The 13,750-nt window shown below is 51.0% G+C and overlaps 4 protein-coding genes across 4 annotated transcripts in view; all 4 read left to right on the top strand.

Moving 5' to 3' along the window:
• Nucleotides 1–237, top strand: part of H257_02297 (hypothetical protein) — a gene marked incomplete at both ends in the record, with an annotated part of 1,330 nt that extends 1,093 nt beyond the window's left edge. The window contains one exon of the mRNA XM_009825862.1: nucleotides 98–237. Coding sequence (XP_009824164.1) covers nucleotides 98–237 — 140 coding nt within the window. The remainder of the gene's footprint in view (nucleotides 1–97) is intronic.
• A 978-nt stretch (nucleotides 238–1,215) lies between these two features.
• Nucleotides 1,216–2,631, top strand: H257_02298 (hypothetical protein; the record flags this gene model as incomplete). Its single annotated transcript, XM_009825863.1, has 2 exons — nucleotides 1,216–1,226; nucleotides 2,214–2,631. 2 exons carry the CDS (start codon nucleotides 1,216–1,218, stop codon nucleotides 2,629–2,631), a joined length of 429 nt encoding a protein of 142 aa, XP_009824165.1.
• Nucleotides 2,632–7,755: 5,124 nt separating this feature from the next.
• Nucleotides 7,756–8,316, top strand: H257_02299 (hypothetical protein). Its single transcript, XM_009825864.1, has one exon. The coding sequence runs from the start codon at nucleotides 7,803–7,805 to the stop codon at nucleotides 8,187–8,189; it is 387 nt and encodes a 128-aa protein (XP_009824166.1). The 5' UTR covers nucleotides 7,756–7,802; the 3' UTR covers nucleotides 8,190–8,316.
• A 1,788-nt stretch (nucleotides 8,317–10,104) lies between these two features.
• Nucleotides 10,105–11,839, top strand: H257_02300 (hypothetical protein). Its single transcript, XM_009825865.1, has one exon. The coding sequence runs from the start codon at nucleotides 10,130–10,132 to the stop codon at nucleotides 11,621–11,623; it is 1,494 nt and encodes a 497-aa protein (XP_009824167.1). The 5' UTR covers nucleotides 10,105–10,129; the 3' UTR covers nucleotides 11,624–11,839.
• Nucleotides 11,840–13,750: the final 1,911 nt, after the last annotated feature.

Consider the following 13,750-nt stretch of genomic DNA (forward strand, 5'->3'; position numbering starts at 1 on the left):
GTCATAACGTTGCAGAAAGTGATGCAAAAGTCAATTGAAATGCTCGGAAGCAACAACTATAAACTTCCTCATATGAGAAAGGATGCGACCATTTCAGACTTGGCATTGTACAATGTCGAATGCCATTCGTCCGCTGTCGAAGGTGCACTTCTCCATTTGGAAAGTCGCCTTGGAGAGGAAGCTCATTTGGAAGACCTGGTCAATTCTCAAGAACAAGTAGGGTCGACATTAGAATAAAAATACAATAAAAATATCGTCGACCAATATTGCATTTCGGAGACCAATACAAACTTCAAGACGTTTCGAGCCAGGTCATTATACTTTAATCAGGTCAAAACAATAGGACAGCTATTGTGGACCAGAGTAGTATATAGTTGTACATCATTGCAAGTCGGTTCACGAGTCTCATTATACCAGTAAATTCGTCGGCAAGGTGGGCAAAAAAAAGTTGTTCGACAGGACGTAGGCAAGTCGGTCTTTCGCTAGCATTGGTACCACCACTGAGAGTATTTCTCAGCGGTGACACCAGTCCAAAAATGAGTGGTTTTGGCCAAGGAATGGCCGACATGTAGTAGAATGTGTGTGTCGAGGGCATCCATCAGCGATGGCACTCGTCCATGAATACGGATAGGCCGAGGTAGAGTAATCCAACATGCATATGTATACATGATCGCATGGCCAAAATCATGTGGGCTTCACGCTTACTGCGTAGTAACTTGCAGAGCAAGCTGTTGGATTATTATTTGTGCGGTCTATTTTTGACTGGAAATTATACCACGTGCAAACAGTTCAAATTGGCGCAACAAGTGCAAATATAACCACGTGCACGTCAAAAACCACGTGCAAAAATTCCACACCCAAAAAGATGGCGCACCCTTGAGCTTATGAATTATCACAGCATTCGTATTCTCATACCATGAGCCAACTGTGACGAGGACTCTGACAAAACAATCTACGTGGTGCTCACTAATTCGTTTACCCTGGTGATGCCGCCATCACCGCCCTCACAAACGGGGCGACTTGGTTGTCGCTGCGATGTTAAGGGCTGTGGTGACGGCGTCAGCAGAGTGGACACATGACCATTCAACGTAGCTGGGACAGTGGGTGGCGTTCAGAGGTCCAATTAAGCATCGACAGGTGTTATGGTACATGTGCACAGTTCACTGTGATGCCGCCGTCTCATCACGTGGTCGTTGCTCCACCGCGTCGATCAACATGCGCATTGAGTTCAATAAAATGGTAATTTTTTGTATATTATGTGAAGGAACTTCATTTTACTCTACCAAATATTGCTTTGGATTATTAATTTGATAGTACTATGAATCCGGATAGCATAAATCTGATGGATAAATTCAGGCGAAAAAGTCCTATTGTAGAATTTTTTGGGGTCAGATTTATGTTTGGTCTTTCAAATATAAATCTGACCCCTATAAAACCTGCTGGTGGAGCAATATGTCCGGGTGGTCCAATCAAAGGGTTATCCGTATAAATCTGAGCTATAACTCCGACCGGTGGAGTTGCTCTAAGGTGGTACACACTGTCAGTACATACTCTTTATGGCATGGTAGGACAGTTATCCGGTTAAATTTTGTTATACGGATACGAATAACTGCTGAATTATACGGATGGTAGGACCTGGTAGGGTTTTGGTAGGAAGTGGTAGGAAACAAAAACACCATATACAGGACCGCAGTAAAAAGCACTATTTTGGTCCGCGACTCGAATACATATACATACTGTACTGGTATATATTTTGCTGCGACGTGATGATTGTGTGTGTCTGATGTGTGCTTGATACTAAGTTTCCGGTAGAAAATAGAAAACCCGAAAAATAGGCTCGCCTGATTTCATGGTGGGATGGTCCACGCAAAATTTCTTGAAGTATATGTGTGTTCTGCATGGCGCTGCAGAAATACCTATGAGCCTTTTTAGAGGTCGGTCATGGTCTCATAATCGGTAAGGCCGTTTGTCTCCATTATGTGCCGCCATTCGTCGTGCGGTTGAGCCATTGTCGTGCGGTTGAAAGATGTGCATTGTTGGCGCATTTTCATTGGGCGAAATGATTAGACTTAAAATAGACCAGAAAAAGTAATTCGTCGTAAGAGACCTCAGTTTACAATTTAATTCGGCCTCCGCAAGAGGTTCTCGTCCCGATAACGACGGGAACGAAATCGCCCGAAGCAATGAGTGACTCTGATCACCAACGCTCGCAGTCCCCTGTTAACGGGACGGAGCGATCCCGATCCTGAGAAGCCGAACGCGACCGTCCCGTGCGCCGTCAAGCCACTACCCCGTTCGCCTCTCCTCGCCGGCGTGATCCACCAGCTGTTGGTCAGCGGTTTCAACCAGATGGCTACGCCAATACTCCATTTACGGTGCCCACACCAACCCCCGTGGTCGCGCCATTTGGTTCTCCCGCGCCAGCTGCGATACCAACTGGCGCAACCGACATGCCCCCTGTCCCCGATGACTATGACATGGGACAAGGCGACACGCGCGGCTTCGTGCACAACGTTCCGGCTCTTTTGTTTGACCACGGCGATCCGGTTCGATATAACAATCCTGGACCTCCCTGACCCGCCCTCGTTTAACGGCTCGACCAAGTCGGAGCGGCGGACATTCATCCGCTAGTACAACAAGTACGTGCACCAAGTCAACGCCCTCCAGCTCAATGGTTCAAGACCCTTCGTGATGCGTGTAAGCGCGTGCATGGACGTCTTTACCAAGAAGCGTGTGTCGATGTGGGACATAGCCAACCGCGACTACCGTTGTGTCACGGAGATAGCGTGGGCCGCATGGTTTAGCAAGGCGTTTGAAGAGGAGCCTCAAGACCTAGAAGTGCTCAAGAAGCGTTTGACCACGGCGATCCGGTTCGATATAACAATCCTGGACGCCGACTCGAGCATTGGGCAAGATGCTGGACAACCTGATGCGAGCCTTGGAGCGAGACGATCAAGCGTGGGTCTTGGACCAAGAAGGCAAGACAGTTGTCGACATTATAGTCAAGGCGATTAAGCCATTTGGCCTGCAGAAGTCGGTCCAACGTCAGCTGGCCCACCAACGCAACAAGCCGTTGAAGTCCAACGTGTAACGTTTCGTTGACTGGCTGCGCGTGCATACCGGCGGGTACCACTTGTATTCCCTTGTGGAAGACGAGAAGACTTCGGCACCGCCTCCGACGGCAGCCGCGACACCATCGCGGCCGTCCAAGCCTGGACGATCTGAAGGCAGCGTTGGCAGCAGCCTCCCCGGCGCGCCTCAGCCCCCGAGCACGACAACGCGAAGTACGAACGCAAGAGGGCGACATGTCTCAAGTGCGGCAGCGAGAACCACAAGGTGGTAAACTGCCCCAAGTGCGCGCCTGGCGAATCCGAGCGTCTGCTCAAGGAGAAAATGGACAAGTGGGAGAGCGCGCGCAACAGAAAGGTGACCAAGCTGCGCGAGCCAGTCCCTCGGTCGCGAAGCCAAGATCGAAGGTATCATGTCCGCCACGACGACCCTCCTCGACACCGGCTCCGGCGTTACATTGGTAACAGCCGGTGTCATGAAGTCCCTGGAGCGAGCCGGCGTGGAAGTCAAAGTGATTTCGCCGGAGTCATTCGTGATCCAGCCGTATGGCCAAGCACCTGCCCTCAAGGTCGACCGCCAAGTGCACCTTAAGTTGGTCACCCTGGACACCCCCTGTGGACCTTTGGCCCTTCGTGGACTTAAGGCCTGGGTGGACTCTTCCTCCAACGCGGCAGAGCTCCTGATTAGCCGGGCTGTGATGGAACGGCTGGGCTTCTCTGAAGACGAGTTGCTCAGCCACACCTTTGCCAAGCAAGAAGTCTGGGATGTCAGCGACGTGGACAAGCCGTCTGCGATGGCAAGTGTCAGCCGCCTGAATCAAGTGGCCGCCTCAAGCGACGAGTGCGGTGATGGCGGCATGCACTGTGCCACTCCCAACATCCAAGGCCCATCTGCTGAAGATGCAGAAGGCGAGCGGAACAGACGGCGAGCGGTGGTTGAAGCGGTGATTGAAGACAAGCTCCGCGTCGCCGAAGACGAAGGCTTGACCGCGGACCTCCTCGAGATGCTGCGATTCCTCCTGACCAAGTTCGGTGATGTATTCCGCCTGGAGATCGGCCATGACGAGCCGATCAAGGTGGAGCCGCTGAGGGTGCGCATCAAGCCTGGCGCCGTCCCTGTCAAGTGTGGCCTGCGACGATACCCCCCAGCGCATATGGAGTTCCTGAAGACACATGTGCGCGAGCTCATGTGTCTAGCAGCTGGCCTGGTGTACCGAAACAACCGCGCAACATGGGCCTCGGCGCCGCGCATCGTCCCCAAGAAAGACCCTGGCGACTTGCGCACGACCATCGACAGCCGGCCCATCAATGCGTGCACGGAGCCTATGCCATGGCCTATGCTGAACCCCGAACGCTGCCTTGACTGTCTTGGTGGGCGCGCGGGCGTTTTTCACGCTCGACTTGTTCAAGGGCTACTGGCAGTGGCGCTCCATGAAGACTCCCAAATGTACTACTCCTTCATGACCCCCTTTGGAGTGTACACGCCCACAAGAGTGCTTATGGGCCAGACGGACGCCGTGGCATTCTGTCAGTCGGCTGAGGACTTCATGTTTGCCGACCTACTATTCAAGGGACTCCTCGCCTGGCTCGACGACATGCTTGGCTACGCCGATACCCCTGAAGACCTCCTCGACCAAGTCCTCACGATCTGCTCCTCCTTCGGCCTGAAGCTCAACCCGAAGAAATGCGACTTTTGCTTGACCAAGGCCGTCTGGTGCGCCAAAGTCGTTTCAACTGAAGGCGTCCAGCACTCCCCCACAAGAATCCAAGGACTGTGTGCGCTCGCCCCGCCCGCCACGGCCGCCGACCTCCAACAGTTCGTGTGCGCGACCAACTGGATGCGGTCCAGCATCCCCTGCTACACCGAGCTTGTGGCGCCGCTCCGCCAACTCCTCGACGCAGCGACCAAGCAAATTGAAAGTGCGAAGAAGACGAAGCTCACCCACGTCCAACTCACTGCCGTTGGTTGGGACGTTGGCCATCTGGCCTGCTTCGACAAGATCAAGGAAGCTCTCTTGGCGATGGTTCCCATGGCGCACCCACGGGCAGACATGATGGTCTGCTTTTACACCGATGCAAGTGAAGGCTTTTGGGGCGCCATCGCCACTGGCCTGGCCCTGCCGTTGGAAGAGCAGCGTCACCAGCCGTTGGCCTTTCTCAGCGGTGCCTTTACTGGCGCAAGCGAGCGATGGCCAATCGTGGAGAAGGAAGCGTTTGCCGTTGCGGAAAGCTGCAAGCGGCTGGACTACCTTCTCATCCGCCCAGCTAGCTTCCGCCTTTTCACCGACCACAAGAACCTGCAGTACATTTTCAATCCTGCCGGCCAGTCCCCAAGCATGGCGAGGTACCAAGCGCACAAGTTGGAGCGCTGGACCCTAGTGCTTTCCTCATTCCCCTACACCATCGAGTGCCTGCCCGGTAAAGACAATGTGTGGGGCGACCTGCTCAGCCGCTGGGGCGTCGCCCAAGCCCAAGTGCCAACGAAGTCCGTCCGGCGCCTCCTGGCCATGGTGTCGCCCCTGCAGCAGCCCGACTTCGACTGGCCCAGCCCTGCCGGCATCGTCAAGACCCAACAAGTGGCCGTGAAGAGGGGAGAGACCCCGCCAACCTGCGTGGCGTAAAATGAAGACAAGAACCTGTTCCTCGAAAAGAGACCGCATCTGGATCCCACCAAGTGCCACGGACCTCCAGCAGCGGGTCTGCATCATAGCGCACCAAGGCGCCGCGGGCCATCGACGGATCGAAGCCACGACCAAGGCCGTCCGCGATGTCTTCGCCTGGAGCACCCTCGAAGACGATGTCAAGACCTTTGTCCAAGCCTGCATCCATTGTCTCAGCGTCGATGGCTCAGTGGTCCCGTGCCCGCTTGGATCGGCGCTCCATGCCGAGAAGCCCCAAGAGCTGATCCACTTCGACTGGCTATACAAGCCCACGGCGACGAACGGGTGGCAGAAGATCCTCGTCATTAAGGACGACATGAGCGGATTCGTGCGATTTTGGCCCAGCGAGACAAGCGACGCCGCGGCGACCGCCAGCGGCCTCCTCGACTGGTTCACGACCTTTGGGTAAGTCCATACCTGGGTCGCCGACAGCGGCTCCCACTTCAAGAACAAATTCATCGACAAGATCCTCAAGGCCACCGGGACCCACCACCGCTTCACGACTGCCTACTGTCCTTGGGCGAACGGAACCGTTGAAGTAGTCGACCGGCTGATCCACCGCGCCGTCAAGACGCTTACCAGCGAGTTGAAGCTGCGCGCGACCGTCTGAAACCTCGTCCTGGCCCTGGTACAAGGCGCATTGAACCACATGCCGAGCGACTGACTTAGCGGCATGGCCTCAGTGGCTGTCTTTACTGGCCTGCCTGCGATGATGCCCCTGTCAGCGTTTGACGACACCTTGACGAAGGAAGTCGCCAACATTGACTTGCTCAACTCAACGCGCAAGAAGCACATGGACTAGCTACATGAAGCGATGGAACAGCTGCACCGCGAAGTGGCTGCGACAAGCGCCAAGCCAAGTCCAAGGCCGTACAGTTGCAGAAGTTTGCGATCGGCGACTTTGTCCTCGTTGGCCAAGTGTCCCGCCAAGGCAACAAGTTGTCCCTGCACTGGCGCGGCCCAAGCAACATCGTCCGGGTCGTGACTGACTATGTCATGGAAACCCAGCAGTTGGTGCAGCCTTACGACTTGTCCCTCCACCACACCTGCCGACTCAAGATGTATTGCTAAGGCGACCGCGATGTGACCGAAGACCTAGCAGACTTTATTGCCTTTGGCAATGAAGGGTTCCATGGGCTAAGCTCGGCGACGTCCGCGAAGAAAACCGCGAATACCAAGCCCTAGTCTACTGGCTTGACCTGGATGAAGACGAAGCCTCATGGGAGCCCGTTCGCTCTTTCTATGAAGGCATCCCCATCATTTTCCGCAGTTGGGTTCACCAACATGAAGACCAAGAAGTGAAGAAAATGGCCGCGGAACTCGAGAAGACCCTCAACCACTCCCTTCGGGGTTTCGGGGTTTCAGGAAGTGTTCTGCATGGCGCTGCAGAAAGACCTATGAGCCTTTTTAGAGGTCGGCTCGTGGTCTCGTGATCGGTAAGGCCGTTAGTCTCCATTATGTGCCGCCATTCGTCGTGCGGTTGTAGCCATTGTTGTACGGTTGAAAGATGTGCATTGTTGGCGCATTTTCATTGGGCAAAATGATTAGACTTAAAATAGACCAGAAAAAGTACTTCGAAGTAAGAGACCTCAGTTTACAATTTAATTCGGCCTCCGCAAGTGGTTCCCATCCGGATAACGACGGGAGCCAAAACAATGTGTCGAAATTCTTGGAGAACTTGAGCCCAATGGGCTGATCCCCCTGAAATTTCTTCCCCCCTTAACTAAGTTACTAGAAGTGTTGCTCGTTTACCGAATAGTTGGGGGCGTACATACTGCAAGTTGACATTTGATCGCAACGTACCTTGAGTGATGGTTCACGCCCCCGTTTTCAACTTACGGTCGAGTGAACTTACCTTTTCTATGACCATCTAAATGTAAACAGACAGGGGAAAGAGGAGCGGTATAGCACCTCGTTCTCCTTGACGCTTAAAAGTGTGGCCCCGACAATCGTCGACCGCCACCTTCGGGTCGCAGATTGGATCCCTAACGTTTACGTTACACGATCATTCCACCCACCACTCATCACACGACTTGAAGTGAAAATACTACAGTAGTACCAGAAACAATTTGGCATGTGGTGCTTGGGCGCTATCGTCATGCCTCGTGACTGCCCCCTTCTCTTCGACTATGACGCACATTACATCGCGTCCGCTACTACTAACAATCAGGCCGAATACGTCGGACTTCTCCGAAGTCTCCGTCTAGCGCTGGCTCGCGGCTTCACCCATCTTACTGTCTACGGCGATAGCCAACTCCTCGTCCGTCAACTACAAGGGGTTTACCGTGTGCGCAACCCAGGCCTCCGACGCTCAAATCTCACCGTGTGCACCCTTGCCGCGACGGAAACCAAGCGGCTGACTTTCTGTTCAAGCTTGCGCCGGACGACTGCTGGATGTACACCACTCTCGAAGGGGCAGGTTTTGGTCCGATTCCCCTCGACATGTGGCAACGTTGTATGACTTTCTGGACCTTGCCTTCGACCCCGGCTAACTCTCTTCTTCACCCCCCCGGCAGCTTTGCCTGTATAAGCTCCCCGAAATCCATTCCCAAATAAAAAAAAGAAGAAGGTGGTTTTGGACTCATAATAATGCGTTCGATCCTGCGCTTTCTAACGCACCAATCAGAAGTGATATTCGAGGTATTTTAGAAAAATTCCGCCAATAATACGACACTTTTACGATCATTGTGGACCAGAGTAGTATCATTTATCATACTTCGAAGTAATATTTTGCTGCGACGTGATGATTGTGTGTGTGTCTGATGTGTGCTTGATACTAAGTTACCGGTAGAAAACAGAAAACCCCAGAAATTGAGGATTTGAATAGCTCGCCTGATTTCATGGTGGGATGGTCCACGCAAAATTTCTTGCAACATATGTGTCGAAATTCTTGGAGAACTTGAGCCCAATGGGCTGATCCCCCTGAAATTTCTTTCCCCCTTAACTAAGTCACTAGAAGTGTTGCTCGTTTACCGAATAGTTGGGGGCGTACATACTGCAAGTTGACATTTGATCGCAACGTACCTTGAGTGATGGTTCATGCCCCCGTTTTCAACTTGCGGAACTGACCTCTTGGGAAAGATGTGGGTAACGTAAAAGTCCAAGACGCCGCCGTGGAAGGCATGTAACTCGACTCGTAGGTATCGGATTATAATTCTATAATATGTTACATGAAGCCAAAATCCAGGCCTATTCGGGAGTTTTGAATGCGATATGATTCCTGTTATAACTCATTATCATTCACAACACTAAACAGCTTAAAACAAGCGGTCCAATTTAAGGTGCACCATTTTAAGCTTAGTCTTTGTATACCCATTACATATTTTTGGGCGGTTAGGTTAAAAACTTCCATTGTAGGAATTGATTGGTTAACTCGCGTGCACCCTAAATTGGACTTTACGTTACAGCATAAACCTTGGACGCTACATGTCACCATCATGGATTCCTTGGCGGTACTGACTGAGGCCCTTATTAGGAAATGGATACAGACTGTCAGCTCCTTCCCATAAGAATTGGGCATTCAAGGTCCAGTGAACTTACCTTTTCTATGACCATCTAAATGTAAACAGACAGGGGAAAGAGGAGCGGTATAGCACCTCGTTCTCCTTGACGCTTAAAAGTGTGGCCCCGACAATCGTCGACCGCCACCTTCGGGTCGCAGATTGGATCCCTAACGTTTACGTTACACGATCATTCCACCCACCACTCATCACACGACTTGAAGTAAAAAATACTACAGTAGTACCAGAAACAATATGGTAGTACGCGCCAATCCACACTCTTCGAGTCTTTCAAAAAAGCCAAATCCTTGGCAGTCTAACGTCAAGAAACATCGTCGCCTTCAACCCCAACCGCAGTATTTCCAAGTCCATACTTACACTGATTGCATTTTCTATGAGAATTATCCCAACATGCAAAATCCACTCGGTGTATTTTATCTGTGAACGAAATAATCGCTGGTGTTCTTCGCGTGCGCCACACAAGCACTTGAAGTTGAGCCGTTCCAACCGATTCGAAGTGCGCGCACCTCAAGTATCAATCACGCCGCAATGTACCTGTACTGTATATGCAGTGCTACAGCAAACTGCCATTCAAAGCAGCACACCGATGGCTCCTAAGTAACAATTGAAATTCCATGTCCAGGTGCAACGCATGTAACGTTAAAGTCGATAAACATCGTACAATAGTGTTACTCTAACGTTAAGCTCATTGGTTAAATATATTTACAAATCTTCAAGTTCACAAACTTGACATTTGGGTTTGCCGCCGCGCGCGACTGAAGTGCCAACTTCTGTTTCTCATCGCCTGATCAGCTGGTACCAAAACTACAGTACGGCTTCGACAAGGACAACGCTTTGCCTTCATTCTTGAATTCACTACGCTCTACACACTGACACAGTAATGTGGCTACATTCCAAGGCCATCAGGGCCACCGCGTTGACCCTCCTAGCCCTCGCTATCCCCACCATTCAAGCCGCCAAGTACCGCAACATTGTCTACTTCAAGGAATGGACCACATACGCCCCCGAAGGCGACTTTCACTTGTTTGACCTGGACTGGAGTCGGGCCACCCACGTCAAGTACGGGTTCGCCGTGCCGCAAGCTGACGGCACCGTCACATTGGACGACCCGTACGCCGCCATCATCCGCAACTACTTTGACTCTCCGACGAATGCAACCAACTCAAACGTGGCACGAGGGACCCTCGGCCTGGCATACATCCTCAAGAAAAAGTTTCGGACGACGAAGTTTGGGCTGTCGATTGGGGGGGAGCAGCACAGCGACAACTTTAGCGCGCTGGCCATGACCGACGCTGGTCGGCGCACGTTTGCGTCGACGTCGGTGCAGCTCATGCAAGATTTGGGCCTGGATTTCATCGACGTGTACTGGGCGTCGCCGGTGGAAGGCGGCGGGATCCCCCACACCCCCAACGACATGCAGAATTTGGTGCTCTTGTTGGAGGCGATTCGCAAGGAACTGGCCAAGTTGCCGTTCCCGTCGGAACTCACGGCGGTTGCCCCTGCGACCCAAAAGTCTTATCGCCACTGGGACACGTACAACGTGTGCTCGTTTGTCGACCACTTGCACGTAAGCTCGTTCGGCTTTACCGGCAACGCGCTGCGGTTCTTGGACCACCACGAACACGGCCAGAGGTGGCTCCAGACGACCAACCTGACCAACTACACCGAACATCAAGCGAACTTGTACCCCGACCCCAACAACCCCGGCGTCGCCAACTCAGTCGATGGGGCCCTGCAGCACTACCTCAACGGGGGATGTCCTTCCACGAAACTGGTCATGGGCATTCCGAGCTTCGGCCGGTCGTATGAAAACACGGGCGGATTGTATGGCGCGTACACTCCACCCACGACCGGTTCGTGGGTATACCAGGGCTCGGGGCTCGGGGTGTGGGACTACAAGTCGCTGCCGTTGTCCGGGGCCGCCGAAGTGTTTGATCCCAAGCTGGTCGCAGCCTACAGCTACGACCCTACCCGCAAGATGTTTACCTCTTACGACAATCCACAAAGCGTCGCCGCGAAATTGGAGTACATCAAAAAGTTCAACTTGGGGGGGACCATGTACTGGTCCGGGGACGCGGACGCCACCGGCGGGTCGATGCGGTCACTCATCACCCAAGCGTACAATACGTTCGGACCAGCCAACATGGCATTTTCGCAAAACACAATCAACTACCCCAACTCCAAATACGCCAACATCCAGGATAGCACCCCACTCACGACCGCGGCGCCGTCCCCCACGGCCACTTCGGGCCCCGGGAACCAGTGTGCCGGCAATCGAAACGTGTGCTTTTGGCCCGTCACCCAGCAAGTGGTCGTGGCGTGGACCCAAGACGACTGTGCCAAGCACGCGAATGTGTTTGTCTGGTGCTCATAGTACCGTATACTAGTGTATATGTATTGCGACAGGTGATATTTCACAACCGGCCGACACTCGTTCTCAAAATTTTGTTAATCCATTGCGTCGTACAAATTTGAAGTATATTCAACATATTCACAAGTAAATATTAGTTATTACAGGAGTCGCAATAGATTAACCCGTCGCAATACACTATACGGTAGGGATAACTAGGCGAATACTATTGATTTTTATTAACACAACGGCAATGGGGGCGTCAGATGTGCAACGTTACGTTCAATTGTTGAACGAGTGTTCAACACATGCACGACATTGATATTGATCATTCTTTCATTGTGTTTCGCTCGTGACAAAGTGTAAATAGACTGAGTACAGTAACATTTTAATTCGCATATTGTCCTTCTCAATTTGGACTGTTGAAATCATTTTTGAATGAACTTGGCAACACATCTTGTATTCACTATAGTACAGTGAGTTCAATCTGCAACGGTTTTTTTAGAAAACGTATTGATTGGCTGAACCATTCAGAAATCTTGTGAAGGGGGGGTTAGAATGGATTTTGATTGGCTAGTTCATTCTCAAATCGATTTGCCAAGTCTATTCGATTCTACTGGCGACTCCAATTACAAACCGACTTGACAATATAATTCGTTAGTGTTTGTCCCATGTAGTGTGTGTGACCACTTTGCTCTGAAAGTCATTGCATACCATCACATGGTATGTCAAGAGCAATGTGGGGCACGTATTTTGCCTCACAGAGGTCATATGTAAATTACTGTACTTTACTGTTTCATGTAATATTCCTGTTGCTAACTGTAAAAAACCCTTAACCCGCTCGGATGTTAACGTTACTTTTTCAGCCGCTAATTAATCGAGTTGGAGCACCAGGCCAACTTACGCAGTGCAACCACCAGTTCATCACGATGCATACCGTATTAGGTTGTGAAATGGGAGTACTTTACATCGTGTAGCTGTGTAGTGCACCCTTGCTTTCCACGTACAGTGCTAACGTTAGGTCAGATCAAGTGTTGTAGGTATGGCATAAATGTTTGTAGTGATCACGGATGGGAGGTCATGTATGTGGCCATAGCTGCTTCAGTTTCATTGCGGTAAGCCACCTTGACGCGTTGACATAAAACAAGTTGTTTGCCAGAATGACAACGACAAACAACTTGTTTTACGAAAACCCACAATAGTATTCTGAAACGGTCACAAGATAGTCATTTCTACACCTGACATCAGAATAACATGTTTTATACAGTATGGCGTTTATTTATGAACACGTACGAAGTTTCACTGAAAAGGCCATCTGGACCTTGAGATATGCATAAATATACCCTCGATGCCTTCGGAAATTTCGGCTTTTCGTTGTGAAAAGCAAATTTATATAGACTCCCCCTAATATTCTTCTGTATTTTTATTCGCTTCCACGAAAAGCAATGTCGAGTTAATTTGGCCCTCGAAAATCATTCGTATCCGCATTCAAAAGTGGGGTGATGTCAGGTAGGGAGGGTTGGAATTCTCGTTGTCGTCGACTGTCGAATGCTTTCGAATGGCGGTGTCCAATTTCGACACCTCGATTACGACCCACGGTCGTCTTATTCGACGACGAAGTAGTTTGGTACGTATGCTTCTACCATTATACTTCGAAGTATTAGTAACTAACTCTTCATGCTCCTAATAATGTTGAATCGAACTTTCGGACGAAATAATCCATCAATTGGCGTGGGATGATGACAATTCTGTACAGTCATCCCCCGATTTTTGCAGACCCTACCAAACATAGTTTTACGGAGGTACTTATATGCAATGGTTATATGAAGTCTTGGAGGAATATACCTTCACACTAGATAAGGATATATATCACATTCGATGAGCAAAAACTAATCGTAAACATCCGAATACAGTAGTCCCCCACAATAGCGAACCTTTGATCGCAATCCGATATTAGAGTTTATCACAGGACTAAGAGGTATAAAATGCTACAGGATATTTGCTTGGGTACCAAGTCTCTGATTGGTCAGAATAATCCATATGTTTTGTCAAACCACGACAACGAAAGTGCCCTGATTGGGTGGATAACATATTCGAATTCAGGAGGGGGTTGATACCCTGGCAAACTCCAGAAGACAAAACCCATCACAT

Source organism: Aphanomyces astaci (assembly GCF_000520075.1).
Source record: "Aphanomyces astaci strain APO3 unplaced genomic scaffold supercont1.4, whole genome shotgun sequence".
Lineage (NCBI taxonomy): Eukaryota > Oomycota > Saprolegniomycetes > Saprolegniales > Verrucalvaceae > Aphanomyces > Aphanomyces astaci.